This window comes from Astyanax mexicanus, chromosome 12 (assembly GCF_023375975.1).
Source record: "Astyanax mexicanus isolate ESR-SI-001 chromosome 12, AstMex3_surface, whole genome shotgun sequence".
NCBI classification, from domain to species: Eukaryota; Metazoa; Chordata; class Actinopteri; order Characiformes; family Acestrorhamphidae; genus Astyanax; species Astyanax mexicanus.
In genome coordinates, this window is record NC_064419.1 from 21,360,143 (window position 1) to 21,377,352 (window position 17,210).

The following is a 17,210-nucleotide window of genomic DNA, read 5'->3' on the forward strand; positions in this document are numbered from 1 at the left end:
TAATTAATATTTCAGTGCAAGCGCATTATGGAAAAGCTAGTAAATGAAGCGATGGGTTTTGGGGGTTGAGGCTTAGGTCAGTCCAATTTCCTCGGCAGCATGCAGCGTTCCGAAAGTTACCGTATCACTCCAGCTCCAGCTTTGTAAATACAATGGAATTTTATCTTCAAAGTCTTAACTGTTGAGGCAATGTTTTCTTTGATAAACAAAAAATGGAGAAAATGTTGGAAATGACTTCAAAACAAAGGCCATGTTCATTATTTAGCCTTAACTCTTACATTGCTTAGGCTGTTCTAATCCCTCTACGCTACAGATATCCTAAAGTTTGGAAACAGTATCTTATATGAATGTCTGTTTACACTTTTAGTGTAGTACAGTTTTAACCCTAGAACACTAACGTTAAAATTAGTAACACCATCTTCTAATGTTGGGTATACACTGTATGACAAGTTTTGGAACCCTTCTTTAATTTTACAACATTACATAAAATAAAGAAGGTACCATGGATGACGCTAGAAAAAAGCAGAAATATTATTGGAAAATCAGGTAATTCTTAACAGATCTTAATGTCCTAAAAAATAATGCTGCTGGGAACTTGGTCTTTGATCCACCCATTCCTGGGACACATGAGCACCTGATTTAAACACATACACACTAACATCAGCTAACATCAACTTACTCTCTATCACTAACTTCGGATGAAAACCACCTGAACTCATGCCTCTTGAAAAAAAAAAAAACATAGATGGGAGGAGAAAATCCACCATAACATTAAGGACATCAATAAGTCCTGAAGCTAACCAAAGTCCTATTCAACTCAGAAAGCAGCAACACAATAAAAATCATATGAAAAAATTGTATGTGTGAAAATCATTTGGTGTTAGCGTTCTAGGGTTAACAACTTCATTTAAAAGCACTTTATTAGACTTTACAATTTATAGACTTTACAGTTTATTAGACTTAGTTTTTTTTTTTAATTAGTTTTTTTCATAGCAAGAGCCAAAACAACAAAAAAGACTGTTTGACCAAAAAGCTTTGTATTCCTAAAGCACATTTTTTTTTGTCTTGTTTATTCTCTTTTATATATATATTTAGTTCTGTATTTTTGACATTTTGACATTTTTATCTTTTATGTGTCATAATGAAGGTGGGCGGACACACCATGCTGCCAATCCGTTGGATGCCACCAGAAAGCATCATGTACAGGAAGTTCACCACCGAGAGCGATGTCTGGAGTCTGGGAGTGGTGCTCTGGGAAATATTCACCTACGGGAAACAGCCCTGGTATCAGCTCTCCAACAACGAGGTATGAGCGCACACACACACACACACAAACACTATACACACACACTGTTACTAGCTCTATATGCAGGACTCTGTGGAATAGTTCTGCACTGCACTGTGCAGAGTGCCTCCTTATGTGGTTTACGGAAAAGGGCCTAGTGTTAAGACAATAATATACTTCAATAAAAAAAACGTAATTTTAAAGCAGTGCAAATGTTTTTGATAAAATAATGGTGTGAACCAGCCTAAAAAGAGAATTCCTAATTAAATATAAATGCATTGTTTGTTTAATTTTTGGGATTGGTCCAAATCACAATGTTGTTTGTTTTGAACCCTCCCCCTAACAGTGATTGGTCAAAATCACAATGTTGTTTGTTTTGAACCCTCCCCCTAACTGTGATTGGTCAAAATCACAATGTTGTTTGTTTTGAACCCTCCCCCTAACTGTGATTGGTCAAAATCAAAATGTTGTATGTTTTGAACCCTCCCCCTAACTCTGATTGGTCCTAATCACAATGCTGTTCAAATTACACCGTCCTCTTAGTGTCATTGTTTCTAATCACATTGTTTTTTTTTCTGGATTTTTCCTGTGACTCTGATTGGTCGGAATTAAATTGTTGTTCGTTTATCTGACTTCAATAGGTTCTAATCACAGTAGTGTTTGTTCCATAACCCTTCCCCTAACTTTATTTGTTTTTTGTTTGTTCGTTTTTTTATCACAGTGATAACTGTCCTGAACTTTTCCCCTCATTAGCACTAGTCACAGAGTTGTTGATTTCAAATCCTTTCCTCAATCTGGGATTGATTCAAATTAGTCCTGACCCTAACTGGGATTGGTTGTAATCATGTTGTTGTTTGTTCTGAACCATTCCCCAGGGTGTGATTGGTACAAATCACAGCAGTGTTTGTTCTGAAATCTTACTTTGTCTACCCCTAACAGGAATTGGTGTGAATCATGGTATTGTTTGTTCAGCCATTGATCCTTATTAGTCATGACCCTTCCCCTAACTGGGATTGGTCATAATCATGTTGTTGTTTCTTCCAAACCATTTCCACAAACAGGGATTAAACCTAATTGGTCGTGACTGTTCCCCTAACTGGGACTGTACATAATCATATTGTTGTTTCTTCCAAAACATTTCCACGAACAGGGATTAAACCTAATTAGTTATGACCCTTTCCCTAACTGGGGTTGTTCCCTATTCATGTTGTTGTTTGTTCCAAACCCTTTTCACAAACTGGGATTGATCCTGATTAGTCGGTTAAGTAGGTTTAGTCCTAATCATTTTCTTAACATGTTTCTTCTGAACTCTTCTTCTGACTGTGGCCAGATGTAATCAGATTGGTGTTTGTTTTAAACCCTTCCATAAACTGGGATTAGTCTTAATTAGTATTAACCCTCCCCCTAACTGGGATTTATCCTAATCATGCTGTTGTTTCTTCTGAACTTTTCTGGCTGTGATTGATCATAACCATTGCTTTATTGATCTCACCCTTACTGATTTGCTGATCCTTCCAGCAACATGTTTATTTACACTATTTGGATGTAAATGGAAACCTGACTGATATGGTGAATATGTTGTACATAAGCAATGTCTTAAAATACTTTTTACTTCTATGAGTATATCAGATATTTAGCTACAACACATAGCCTTGGTTAGGACATTCAGCACAAATCCCATAACTGTTCATCACATTTTGTTCCTTTGCTGTGATTAATAGCTTCTACTTCTATTTCCCCTCCCTCCACAGGTGATTGAGTGCATCACTCAGGGCCGTGTGCTGCAGCGGCCACGCACCTGCCCCAAGGAGGTGTACGATCTAATGCTGGGCTGCTGGCAGAGGGAGCCGCACACTCGCCTCAACATCAAAGAGATCCACAACCTGCTGCTCAACCTGGCCAAGGCCTCCCCCGTCTACCTGGACATCCTGGGCTGAGAGAGTGGGAGTGTGCCTCTATATATGTGTGTGTGTGTGTGTGTGTGGGTGGATCCCAAAACTGCCTCAATTTCCTCCTCCTTCTCTCCTGTTTCCCTCCCCCTCCCTCCTGTCCTGCCCTGCTCCTGTCATTCTAAATGTGTAGCCTGGTAGGCAGCAGGAGCCTCATCTATCAGTATTAGGAGCAAGAAGTGATACGTGACACTGAAATATAACATTTCCGAAAGGTTTTTTGTTCCGCGCAATCGGATCCATTCTCAGACACTTGCTGTACAGTCACGAGGAATTCAGTGTCCCTGTAAATATTCTTCACTCTTGACTGTAGAAGAAAGAGCATAGTCATTTACCGGACTTCGCGAAGAGCACTCTTCATTGTCGTTTGGAATTGGAAAAACAGAAATGAAAATACGACAAATCCATACACCAATTCCCAAGACTGCGTCTGATGCGGAAGATGGAAGATCTCATCCCACCTTTTCCCAATCTTCCCAAGTGCTACAGTACATCAACGTGACTACAAACCTTTGATAACAACAGCATCGGGAATCTCGAATACACTTATTAGTAAGACTTTTGCCTTGGTGTTGAGGAAAATGATGGAAGCAGTAGCCATTCCAAAGTAGAGACTTATACAGACCAAATTACATATGGCGTATTGGCTCAGTGCAAAGTGTTTGGAGAGCCAGGAGCCTTCAAGGCAGCCCTTTTCCTAATAGTGCACTACTGGAGGGGATATTGAGTCATTTGAGACGAGGCCATGCCCATGTTTCAATACTGTTAGCGTGCATTTAGGACAGCAGCCCAATTACCCTGAGTGGCTGATTATGATGGGGTAGGCTAAATTATGGCCTGCTTCTCTCTCTCTCTCTCTCTCTCTTTATCTGTCTCTCTCTCTCTCTATGCCCCCCCCTCCCCTTCCCTCCAGTGAAGTACTGCTCAAGGCAGGGGTTACGCAGCTGTTATGGTGTAATATATATTTCATTACAGTACTAATGTCAGCTATTAGCACCTATTCCCCAAAGACCCATGGAGAACGTGCAGGAGAGTAGAAAAACAGGACACAAAGAAGAAAATGAGGATGGAAAGAAAAAAACCCATATAACTTTTTATTTATTGTATCATTGGATCATCCTACACGCCTCAAACTCTCCCTTCTCCCTCCAGCAGTGCACTTTTTAATAACTCCAACTATAACCACAAAACATAGCAAAAACAAAGACTCTTCAAGACTTTAAGGCACACATTTACACAACTGTTCCAGTTTTCCACTTTTTTTTCTTCCTCGCTTAGTTGTAGACAAATCTCAGTGTATTATTAGGCAAGAGGATGAATTCCAAGTAAGAGAGGAAGTGAGAGAGAGAGGTACAGCTAAAATATAATTATAATGGTTGCAAATGGAGGTGTGTTGCTGCATTCACGACTGAGTGAGTACAATTCAGAGCAGAAATTGCAATTAAGTATTGTATCATTAGAGTTGTATAAAAACATTCATTTGCATTTTTGACATTTTCTCTTTGATTGGTGTAATCCAACATAATCTCCCTAAACATTTTTATTAACACTTTACAATAAGGGTACATTAAAACAGAACATTAAAACAGAACAAAACAGAGCATTAATTGGAAATAGACATTAATACATTATAATCAGAATCTTAAGCTCAGTTAATTATTAAATAACCCCTAACAGCCCAGGATTTTTGTCAATAGTCTGCCTTACATTACAGCACTAAATCTTGAGGATTTCTATTCAAGGATTAAATAAAAAGCTTTCATGTTTGATAAGAAACATTACTGAAAATCGTAATTGTAATAGAAAATATATTTAAAAAATGTTAATGTCAAAATATAATGAATAAAATAAATAAAATTGGATTAATTTTAAAATTGATATTTTCCCGAATACAAATCAAACAGTTCTTGTCCTCCAATCCTTTAGTTAAGTTATGTTTGTCTATTTTTACGTCTATTTTCAAACATGCATAATTTGGGTTTGATTCCTGTTACTGATCTGAAATTATTAAGTGAAGTATAGAGAAAACAGACAGCTTCTCCAAATGTCCTGTAGGGGATTTTAAAGATGTTAAAAGATGTTAGATGATTTTTCAAAATGTGAATAACTTATTTTACTGCAAAAAAAGTGTTTTTGTATCACCATGTTAAGGGGTTTGGCATGTTAAGGGGTTAAAGGTATTTACAACAATCATAAGCATTAAAATGTTGTAATGTTTAATAATCTCTTAACTATTGTTAATTAATAACTAGCTGAGACATTACTTAAGCTATTAACAGTGTTTATTATTGTTGTACACACTGTTAATTAATGAACCCTTATTCTAAAATGTTACAGAATTGTCTTGTCAGAATTTATTTTGCTTAAGAAAGGTCCTAACAACAGATAGCATCAGATTTATGATACTTTCAAACTGCAGATTCAAGGTTTTGAAGGTGTGGACTGTAACATTATGCTATACATTTACTGTTTTGCCAATCAGCGAGATCTCTGGATCTGATGTGAAATTGTAAAGCTTTTTTTGCTGCTGCTGCTAAATAGTGAATTGCCAGAGACTACTCACAAAATAAATTATGCTTTAAATTCTACAAGCTTTTATTAGCTTTTACTAGCTAATGCTAGCTTACTACTGATTGTCCAACAGCAACAGCTTTCAGGCAGAAGGTAAGAGATTCCAAGCTGGAAATTTCAGAGCTCCCGAATACTTAAATTGTGTTAAATCTCTGTCTGTTCCTACTTTTTTGTTTCAGTGTTTTATTTATTTAACATGATGCACTTTTATTTATTTTATTATTGTCTGTAAATTATTTAATGTATATATCAGAATGAATGTATGTTCCCAGAAGTGAACTTGACCCAAAAATGCTAAATACTAATGTTGCTAATGTGGAATAACTTCTGGTGGACTCTGGTGTTAGCATGATCTCATTTGTATAATGCTAACTACTAAGTAGGCCTATACAGTATACTTTCATTTAATTCACATGATACAGATCGGGGGGGGAAGAGACCACATCAGTTTCTGAATCAGTTTCTCTGATTTTGCTATTTATAGGTTTATGTTTGAGTAAAATGAACATTGTTGTTTTATTCTATAAACTACAGACAACATTTCTAGCAAATTCCAAATAAAAATATTGTCATTTAGAGCATTTAGTTGCAGAAAATGAGAAATGGCTGAAATAACAAAAAAGATGCAGAGCTTTCAGACCTCAAATATTGCAAAGAAAACTAGTTCATATTTATAATGTTTTAAGAGATCAGAAATCAATATTTGGTGGAATAACCCTGGTTTTTAATCACAGTTTTACGCAGTTCTTGGCATGTCCTTCTCCATCAGTCTTACACACTGCTTTTGGATAACTTTATGCCATACCTGGTGCAAAAATTCAAGCAGTTCAGCTTGGTTTGATGGCTTGTGATCATCCATCTTCCTCTTGATTATATTGTAGAGGTTTTCAATTCTGTACAATCAAAGAAACTCATCATTTTTAAGTGGTCTATTTTTTTTCAAGAGCTGTATAATCATTACCAGTTTTGATCAAAATGTTTGCCAATTTTTTTCCTCAGTGTTTGATTTTTTTGTTCAGAAGTTTGACTAAAACTGCTTTAAGATACACTATATGACCAAATGTTTGTGGACACCCCTTCTAATGGATGCATTCAGCTTCTTTAACCAATTGCATCTTCTAAGATTTTTTAAGCTTTTCCTGTGTTTATAATATAATAGGACAATATAATAGTGATGGGGATCGTTCAAGATCATGATCTTAATGACACTCTTGTTGCTGAATGCAATCAAACCCCTATTGTCAAAAAACTGTAGGTTTTTAAATTCCCTTTAAAAAAAATGATCAGGTGTCCCAATATTTTTGTTCATATAGTGTTTTAGCCATATTAGCGTTTCTTGTGCAGCAATTTTTCTGTAGGCATACTGGAATAGAGTATATTGTTGCTGTCATGCAAAAATCTTGTATGTTCACCCTGGTTTATCCATTAAACATAAAGAAGATTTTTTTTTCTTTTAAAAAATCCTATTTTAGAGATTGCAGAAGGTTTTTGCATGATAGCTACAATATCCAGCTTAAAAAAGAGTAAAAAGATAACCAAAGCAGGTAAAGAAGATAAAATAATGATAAATGAAGATGATTGAGTGAATGAAGATGCAGTAGAAAAGGAAGTGATCTTGCCTTATGTTAAACTCATTTGTTTTACTTCTATATTGGAACAGAAAACTGTGAGTCAAGCAAACAATCATCAGTTGTGACTGGAACTTTTAGACCGCTCTCCTCGAAAATCCTCTTCAAAGTGTCTATAAGCTACTCCACTGTCCATCCTCTGGCAGCAAGCTGTGGGTCTGTTACTGTCCAACCCTGAGGACACGTATCTTTGTATCTTCTGAACACCGCATCTTTATTGTCAGTGTTGGTGAAGCAGCAGAATCCATGTGGATAATAAAAAGCAATGACTGCAATTATTCAACAAAGGACAGAACAATGGTAAAGAACGCGGAGAGAGCAAACGTCTCTTATTTTAGCAGGTCTCTTTATATTATACGCGGTTCCATGTTCTAAAGCAAAAAGCCCATTCACACAAAAACGATGGCATTAGTGTTACAATACGTGTATCCATATGATCAAACGCCCTCAATGACTTTGAGGCGCGCGTGATACATTGTATTTAATAAAAGTGTCATGTCTTACCATATTCATTTGTGTGTGTGTGTGTGTGTGTGTATGTATATATTGGGTGAGCTACAGTAAACTGTATTTATAGAGCTGTCAATACTACTCGTACCACAGGCCTAAACGACATGGTCAGAGCCTATTGACTTAAGGCCACGTAACTGAGCTTGATTTACAGCTCAGTTCTTTATGTGCTATTGACTGCTGGCTGAAAGCATGTCAGAACAGATGATCTATGATGAAAGACAGTAAAAGAAGTAACCAACTACTCTTTTTTATTGACATCACCAACTTGTTCTACAAGAGCGAAGCCAAAAAAATGAGCTAATTTTAAAATTCTCCATATTTCCAGCTATATAATGACCTTAAAAAAACAGAATGTCCCATCTTATTAGCAGGTGGTGGATTCATGAGACCCCTGAGTACAAGTGTCTTTATGCTGCCTTAGGAGACACCCTGGGTCTTGTGGTCTGGACCCAATTTCCCAGTAGGATTCTTTTTTATTAGTGTTAAGATCATCTTTACAGTAGGGCTGTGTATATGGCAAGAACTATACAGGGCTTACGATTCAATATATCGAAATATATTTCAATACTGTAATCAACAGGATATATTGAGATTGTTTAGATACAATTTTGGAAAACTTCCATAGTAGTAACATTTATAAAATAAATAAAAGAGGGTTTAAAATCAATGTTCTGTGTTGTATTGGGTAAATGTATACCACATTGCAAAACTGACCAGTAAAGAGAGTGCTGACCGTGATGCTCTCTCAATTATTTACGATGATTTTTTTGTTGTTAACATTCATTTGGAGACACTCAGCTTATGTCTGTAAATCATCTCTTTTTAACACTGTAATTATTTAGTGCAAAAAAACACAAAAAACTATTCCACATTGAGCTTGTGATAGAGGGGAATGTCTCATAAATGACTGTCATGCTACACTGTAAAAAAAATACTAGTACAAATTCTGCCAAATTGCAACAGTTCAATACTGTTTTTCTTAAAATACGGTAATACAGTAAATAGTAACGCCCTATTTACAATATTCCCATATTGTGACGGCATATGGCGCAAGTGAAACATTTTACGATAAAGAACCGTATTTTCTCAAAGCCATCCTCAGCCCCATGTATGATCAAATCGGGGCACATTGCAGAGTCACACAATTATTTTTTAAAATTTGACAGTTTTTGAATAATCACTGATGATGTCATGAATAAAACTACTCTAGAAAGTGAGTTAAAAACTCCAATTTTAAAAATTCATGACAAAGCCAAACTACAGAGTGGAACAAAGCATGCCCTTTCTAATGAGCCCTGTAAAAATCCTTGTACAATTACAGTAAAATACTGGCAGCTGGGTTTTCAGCTCGTTAGTGTTTCTGTACTGTATTCTGAATTACACTTTCTTACTGTTTTATTAAAAGCACTAAAATACTGTGAATTTGACTAAATACAGGAAAATACTGGTAGCAGGGTGTTCAGCTCTTTACTGTTATTGTTACAGTTTATGTACTGTATTCTATTTTTTGGTATGTTTTATATAAAAAAACAATGAACTACAGCGAATTTGTTACTGTTGTTTTAATAAACGATTAAATATAACAATAATAATAATAATTAATATATACAGTTTTAAAATATTGGCATTGGGTTTCTAGCTGTTTGCGGCCATTTTTAGTGTCTACATACCATATTTTGAATTAAAAAAAATACAATTTAAATCTTTTTTTGCTGCTAAGAAAAAATATATATATATATATATTCCTAAAATTGGGCTGAACTGATTAAACCGAAAAAGCATTAAATATGTTAAAATACGTTATTTATTAAACAAAATGACAACATAATCACAACCTCAGAGCAGTTATCAGAACAGAATACTGTGCAAAAACTGTAAAAAATACAGTGAAGGGCTGGAAACTTTACTGTAATTTTACAAGGACATTTTAACAGTGTACCTTATATTAAGCATTAAACTCAAAAATCCAGTTTTTCAACCATATGTGTTGAGATTTTGTGAGCAGGAACATACCTAAAGCCCCACCTCTTAATCTAACATCCAATAAATACGACAACTACCTCACTAACATGTTCACGATTAGTCTTTACCCTTTAACTGTGTGTTATCTCCTTCCTGACTCCAGATATCAGATGAGTAGATAATCCTACGACAAGCAGAAGCTGCCCAAGTTCTCTCATCCCTCTACAGCCTCCTTCTGATTATCACCGTTGTCTGTGAATATTGTTAGCTAACATGTTACGCTAACATGTATTGTCCAGCATTTCCATTTAGGTATTCTGGAATAGAGCATATCACTGTTAATATCGCCCCATCTTAACTGTCTGACAGGGTGGTGTAACTAACAGCTAAACTAACTAACATGAGGGCAGTGATGGTGGAGAGAGGCAGATTTTACTCACATTAAATACAAGGTAAACAGAATGTGTTTTCTGTGATCGGATTTAGTGAGGCAATCTGAAGTACAACAGTTAATATGTGTAATAATTACTGTGGATCTCAGATAAAAACAGTAACTATCCACTTTCTGTTATATTCCTTTCATTTTCAAAGTGGAATGGGGTATTGTGCTTAAAAAGCAAGAGAAGCCTACTTATATATTTCAGTTTTTCTACAGTAAACGTGTTTTAGGCAGTAAAGAAGTTAGCATTGCTGCTACTGAGCTGACTGGTTGGTGAAAATAAATGTATAATTAATGTTTAAATATTATTATAACCTTTACAATAAAAGCTTTGTTATTTAACATTAGCAGCTAATGCTAATATTGCTCAGGTCTCAGTACTGAAAACTCTGCAAATTGTATAACGCTGTACTTCAGTGGAGCAGCTTTACTGCTTTTTACAACCTGACTGGTATAATTCATACATAAGGTGCACCAGATTATAAGGCACACTGAGGATTTTTGAGAAAACTAAAGGAATTAAAGTTACCCTTATAGTGCAATAAATACGGTAAATAAGTGACAGAATATGGTAAAATAAGCATTAGAGTTTTGTGCTGCTGTGTTAGCCCTGAAACAACTAAATTTCTGGTACTTAGTAATAGATAATAATTGTAATAGGCTACTAGGGAAACAATATGCAGTATACTGTATAATACTACTGCAAAACAATAAATCATTTTAAATGGAGATATGTAGGAGAGAAACTCACACAGCAGAAAAAAGAACAGAATGAGTGTCCTGATCAATCAGTGGATCAATACGGTTGTTTTGACACTGTACATTAAGCCCTAAGTAATTGCCTAAAGGGCTAAATGCTTTTAAAAACACAGCCAGTGGCCCTCGAAGCAATTCCTGCTGTTTTCACTCTATGCAGAGCACAATTCTCTGTGGAGCTTGTAAGCGTGTGTGTGTGTGTGTGTGTGTGTGTGTGTAGAGGGGGAGAAACAGACATATGTGCCTGTGGCTCTAAAGCAACAATGCTACTCCACTCACACAGTTTTCAAACCTGCTAATTAGATTGCAGTAGCAGCATATTAGCAGCTAGCACTCATCAAAATGCTAATAACCGAGGAGTGTGATTCAAGGCCTTCTGGAGAGCTATTAGACCGTAAAACAAAATGTGTGTGACGCCCGCAGAAAGCGAACAAGGTCAGTGTGTTTGTGGGTGAGGATGAAAGAGCTGGAAGGAAGCTGAGGAGACCATAAAAAGCCGTTTCTCCCCGCTGAAAAAAGAGAGCGTCTCATCAAAATTTCAGCAGGGAGCTGCTCTTAGCGCTGATAAATCCTGTATGGCTTCCTCTGCGTTTGAGCTGAGAGGCAGCCGTGGAGCAGGAGGCTGTTCTGTGGGCAGTGAGGAGGTTGTGGTCAGTGGTAATGCTGTGAAGCTGTAAATAAAGACTGAATGCTGAAACTCCTGGGCTTTCCTGTATGGGAAAAAAAACACCTAGAGGGCATTAGCGCTATTAGCATGTAGCATCTATTCATCAGACTGACCACATTCACTGCTGTTCAGCGTGTACGGGGCGAGTAGACACTGGCAGCCGGCTCGAGCTGATGAACTCCATCGACTTGTATGAGAATGTGATGAATGAAGGCAGAGGTGGGAACATAATCCAAATGACACGAAAATTAAAATATTGGCACTTCAGTGAAATTAGTCCTGAAGTAGCTTAGCAAAAAACTAAATTGAGTAGGAGGTTTATGGCACGTAAACGCCACCAGAAACTCGCATTTAACAGTGTGAAACTGTTAAAAACCTAGAGCTTATTAGCAATACTAACAATAGTAGCAATAGTAACAATTGCAGGTTGTTATTAGCTAACTAATAAAATCACCAACAAGATGTAAAAAAAACCCCACAAACGTCTTTGTAAATGTGGCCATATACAATGTTGCTTGAAAGTTTGTGAACGATTTAGAATGTTCTATATTTCTGTATAAATATGACCTAAAATATAATCAGATTTTCACACAAGTCCTAAAAGTAGGTAGTAAAAATCCAGATAAACAAATTAGACAAAAAATTACACATGGTCATTTATTTATTTAGAAAAATCATCCAATATTACATATTTGTGAGTGGCAAAAGTATTTGAACGTATGCTTTCAGTATCTGGTGACCCCCCTTTGCAGCAATAACTGCAATTAAACTACGGTGGCCGAGAAAGCCCAGCGCAGTGCAAATTGAAAAGCGCTGCAAAAGCACAAAACACATCCATCAAAATTACAACACAGGCGCAGCAAATAGAAAAACGCGCTGCAACTAGAAAAACGCGCTGCAAATAGAACCACAACACAACGGAAGTGAGTCACAACACAACGGAATTTTCCCGGGGGACCTTAAAAGATGCTGTACCAGCTGTATACAAAGGACAATAAGTGGCAAACAAGCTTCTGAAAAGTAAGTTATGTTTATTAAAAGTTCTGCTTCACAAAACGCCTTGTTTGCCACTTATTGTCCTTTGTACACATAGTGAGGTCCGAGACGTTACTGAAGACGCAGCTTAGCTGGTACAGCATCTTTTAAGGTCCCCCGGGAAAATTCCGTTGTGTTGTGGTTCTATTTGCAGCGCGTTTTTCTATTTGCAGCGCGTTTTTCTAGTTGCAGCGCGTTTTTCTAGTTGCTGCGCCTGTGTTGTAATTTTGATGGATGTGTTTTGTGCTTTTGCAGCGCTTTTCAATTTGCACTGCGTTGGGCTTTCTCGGCCACCGTACTAAACATTTCTGGTACTTGTTAATCAGTCCTGAAAACACAGGCTTGGAGAAATTTCATCCCATTCCTCCATAAAGAACAGCTTTAACTCTGGGATCTTGGTGGGTTTCCTCACATTAACGGCTCACCTTAGGTCTGTCCACAACATTTCAGTTTGATTAAGGTCAATATTTTCACTTGGCCGTTCCAAAACATTAACTTTATTCTTCTTAAAACATCCTTTTTTATTTCTTTTAAACCTTATCCTACTTTTGCTGGAGCTACTGTCTGATTTTTTTGTTATTTTATTCAGTATTTTTGGATCCTTTTGGTATAATAATAATATTCAAATATTCAAAGTTAAATGCAGGATCAGCATCAAACCAGTTCAAATAAGTACAAAATCTATCAGGGTGTGCACAAATCCACCAAAATGAGGTACATGTGAGTTACACCCAATTTTAAATGTAAATGTGCATCCTGCAGCCTGGTGTAATTTTCTATAGCTTCACATTATTTTTTTGCTGTTCAGGAAGAAGTCATATGTGATATCCCCCCAATCATCAGCTTATGTCAGATAATCATTTCTGCGGCAGTGACCATGTTTTGAGTGATGATATCCTATAGCCGGAGGCCCGGAGCTTCTCGGTAATATCAAAAAGCTGCGTAGGCCTTTCTTTCTATAGGACTATCCAGTGTCCGTGGTCAATATGGCAACTACTGTTAAGGATACAGCCTGTCCTTTTATCCACAGGCCATGGCACCAGCTTTCATTTCCTGTAGATGACCTCTACAAATCCTCCTGCCTCTACTCAGCATTCATCTCTTCAACCCTCCATTCCTCAAGGCCGAACGCCCACCACACACACACATTTCACCCCCCCCCCCTCCCCGCCCAGCATGTGTGCATATTAATAATTCATAATATACAGATAATCAGTCAATAACACTCTTTCTTGGACAACTAAATAATTCACTCATCCATAAAGACTACAGTGATGTGTGTGTTTTTGCGTATGCGTGTGTGAAGCGGGCCAGTCCAGTTTGGCTTCCAGAGGGTCAGACTCCAGCTTACTTTGATTTCCCCACTTCAAAATAAGATTGTCTCGTTGTTTCCTTTTGTCCTTTGTGTGTAAAAGTAAGACCTAAGTCAACTAGTAGGACAATACTGTACAACTGTGTCCGCTAGACAATATCCAGGCTTGCTGAATGGCAGATTTATCATTGCAGATCTGATTTAATGCAATGATAATTCTTGGAAACTAACATGGAAACTGTCTTGTATTTTGACCATAATTGTCAATTATTTGTGGTTTCTCACCATAGACGTCCACAACTCTTTTTAATGCTTAATGTGGTTTCTGACTATAAATTTGAGGAATATTGACATAGATTAGACCAACAGTGAAATTAAACTTACAGAATGAGTAGTTCCATTTAACTGCAGAAGTTCCATTTAACTGAAGGTGTACTCGCACTGAGCAATCCGTGCCGTGCTCGATTGACTAGTGTGATCGCTCTGAACCGTGCCCGGGAACAGTATGCTGAACCGTGCCCTGGCCCACTTGAAGAGGTGGCCCAGTGCACGGTTCACTAGGACTCGAGCACGGTGTGAGTGCAATCCTTGCCCGAGGGTGGAACAATATGACGTCAGTGATGTGACATATCTGTAAACAAACATGACGGTGTTGTGCCGAATTCAGCACCGCTGTCAAGAATAGCACTCCCTCTCAGGAGCGTGCTCTATGTTGCTATGTATGTAACCGTGACTTTTGGCGCGTATTCCTCTGTAAGTTAAGGAGGATTGTCTGTGCTTTTATCAAGAAGACATGCTCCCGAGAGAGGGTGTTTTTCGTGGCGGGTGTGTTGAAATCGGCACAACACCAGCAAGCCCACTGTGCAGCGAGTGAAGCAAGCACGCTCAGGCACTCAGAATTGTGCTCCAGGGAATAACCCTGTTTTTTTATCTTGGTATGTTCTCCTCCACCAGTCTTACACACTGCTTGTGGATAACTTCATGCCACTCCTGGTGCTCTTGAAGGTGGCCGTGGCAGAATAAGGTGAATGGGCCTACCTTTAGGCTTTTTTTTTATCAATCCATAAATCTGTAGATTTTTTTTTGTTTAGAATCATCTTCAATTCTTACCATATGTCTTCACATTGTTCTTGTATTTTAGCCAGAAATTGCCAGCATTTTTTGGATTCTAAACATAATAAAAATCACCAGATTGTGCTCAATCCTTTGTATTATACCTTTTTGGATTCAGACCATAACTCTCCACCTTTTTCTTAAATTATGACTATAAAACTCTAAATTCTGCTCAAAAGGCAATAGATTTTTTTTTAGATTCTGACTTGAGTCACTAGGCCAGATTAACGCTCTCCATGCTTTAATGGATTTAGTCCAGTCTGACCATGTTCTGACCAAGGATGTCCATAAATCTTCAGGTGGTTTCCAAAATGTTTTTTGTGTTGAGAACAGTCCACCCCCAAATAATATCTGGTTAACTGTGGCCCTGTGGTCAGACACCGATCAATGATTTTAAATAGGGCAGAGGGTGGGTGACAAATTGTACATGACAGCAGATGGGCTACAGTGTGTAACTGTACACCTATATAGTGGTCAAGAAAGTAGCTGGAGCTCATAAAGTGTCCAATAAATGGAAGTAGAAGCAGAAGTTTGTAATACAGTGGATGGTGATTATATATCTTTATCTTTCAAGCAGATATTCTGGATGCATTTACTGAGTTTGTCTCAACAGTTTTACGCTGCCTGGCCAAAAGAAAAAAAAAAAAACACCAGCTGGATATAACTTAGAAAATGATGTGTGGTTGCTTCAGTTGGTCAGGTCTAGTTTCAGCAACAGTATGTGCTGAAAGAATGAGGTCAGCTGACTCCCTGTATATACTGAATATAGACCAGGTTATTCCATCAATGTTTTTTCCCTCCCTGATGGTACGGACATATTCCAAGATGACAATGTCAGGATTCATGGGGCTGAAATTGTGAAAGAGTGATTCAGGGAGCATGTGAACATTATTTTTACACATGGATTGTTCACCACAGAGTCCAGACCTTAACCTCATTGAGAATCTTTGAGACGTGCTGGAGAAGGCTTTATGCAGTGGTCAGACTCTACCATCATCAATGTTGCTGCAAGGTCTTGGTGAAAAATGTATGCAACAATGGACTAAATTTAAGCTTGCGATATTGCAGAAGATTAATGAAACAATGCTACAGCGAATGCGCAACCAAAGCTAAAAGCTGATACGAAGTGTGTGGAGGTGGGACCAGTTAAAACAATTAAAAAAAATAATATATATATATTTTTTTCAAAAATGTACAATACAAACAATGTATCATCACTATTTTTGGGAAGATTTCTCTAACCTGTGAATTTTATTCCCAGACCATAATTAAAAGAATGGCTCAATCTCCACCTTCACATCATCACTTCATTTGTATGTACCTCATTTGTCTGTATGCATGTGTGTGTGTGTGTGTGCGATAGAGTGAGTGGTTAATTAGGGGTCTGATGTGAATGCAGCTGTCCTTGAGGGCCAGCTGGGTTGGAGGTTTTTGTTCTTGTGCTGTAAAGAACGGAGGGATGGGGGGAAAGAGGGAGAGGAAGTGATGGAGTAGAGAAGAATGGAGCTTTCATTTAGCATTCTGACTGGGGATTAACATTCCATCATTGCTCCGACACACCAGCCTCATTCCTGCACTCTCTCACTTCGGCTCCCCAAAACCTTTAGCTCACGATCTCATCAGTCAGAACTGAAGCCGTGCTGGAACGGCAAAGTACAAAACTCCTTCCATTTATATACCCAGTGCCAAAAAAAGTAATACTCTGTAATGTGCACGTAAAAATTGCTTCCCCTGATGCTACATTTGGGTAGTGTACCTCTTGGAGAGAGATCGCTGACTGCTAGACATGCTTCTATAGCTATGTTCACATTGCAAGCCACATTGCTCAAATCTGTTTTTTTTGCTCAGATCAGATTGGGCTATATTGACAGTTCACATTGTCAAATGAAAGTGACCTGTATCTGTGTGTAATGTGAGCGAATCTGTCCCTCTTTTTAGAGCAAGAGAAGCAGGATGGTCATTCCGTTAAATTGCCCGTCA

General features: G+C 37.6%; 1 protein-coding gene across 1 annotated transcript in view; it reads left to right on the forward strand.

Moving 5' to 3' along the window:
* Nucleotides 1-6,236, forward strand: part of ntrk2a (neurotrophic tyrosine kinase, receptor, type 2a) — a 77,888-nt gene extending 71,652 nt beyond the window's left edge. The window contains exons 16-17 of the mRNA XM_007237422.4: nucleotides 1,148-1,306; nucleotides 3,037-6,236. Coding sequence (XP_007237484.2) covers nucleotides 1,148-1,306; nucleotides 3,037-3,222 — 345 coding nt within the window. The 3' untranslated portion in view covers nucleotides 3,223-6,236. The remainder of the gene's footprint in view (nucleotides 1-1,147; nucleotides 1,307-3,036) is intronic.
* The last annotated feature ends 10,974 nt before the right edge of the window (nucleotides 6,237-17,210 follow it).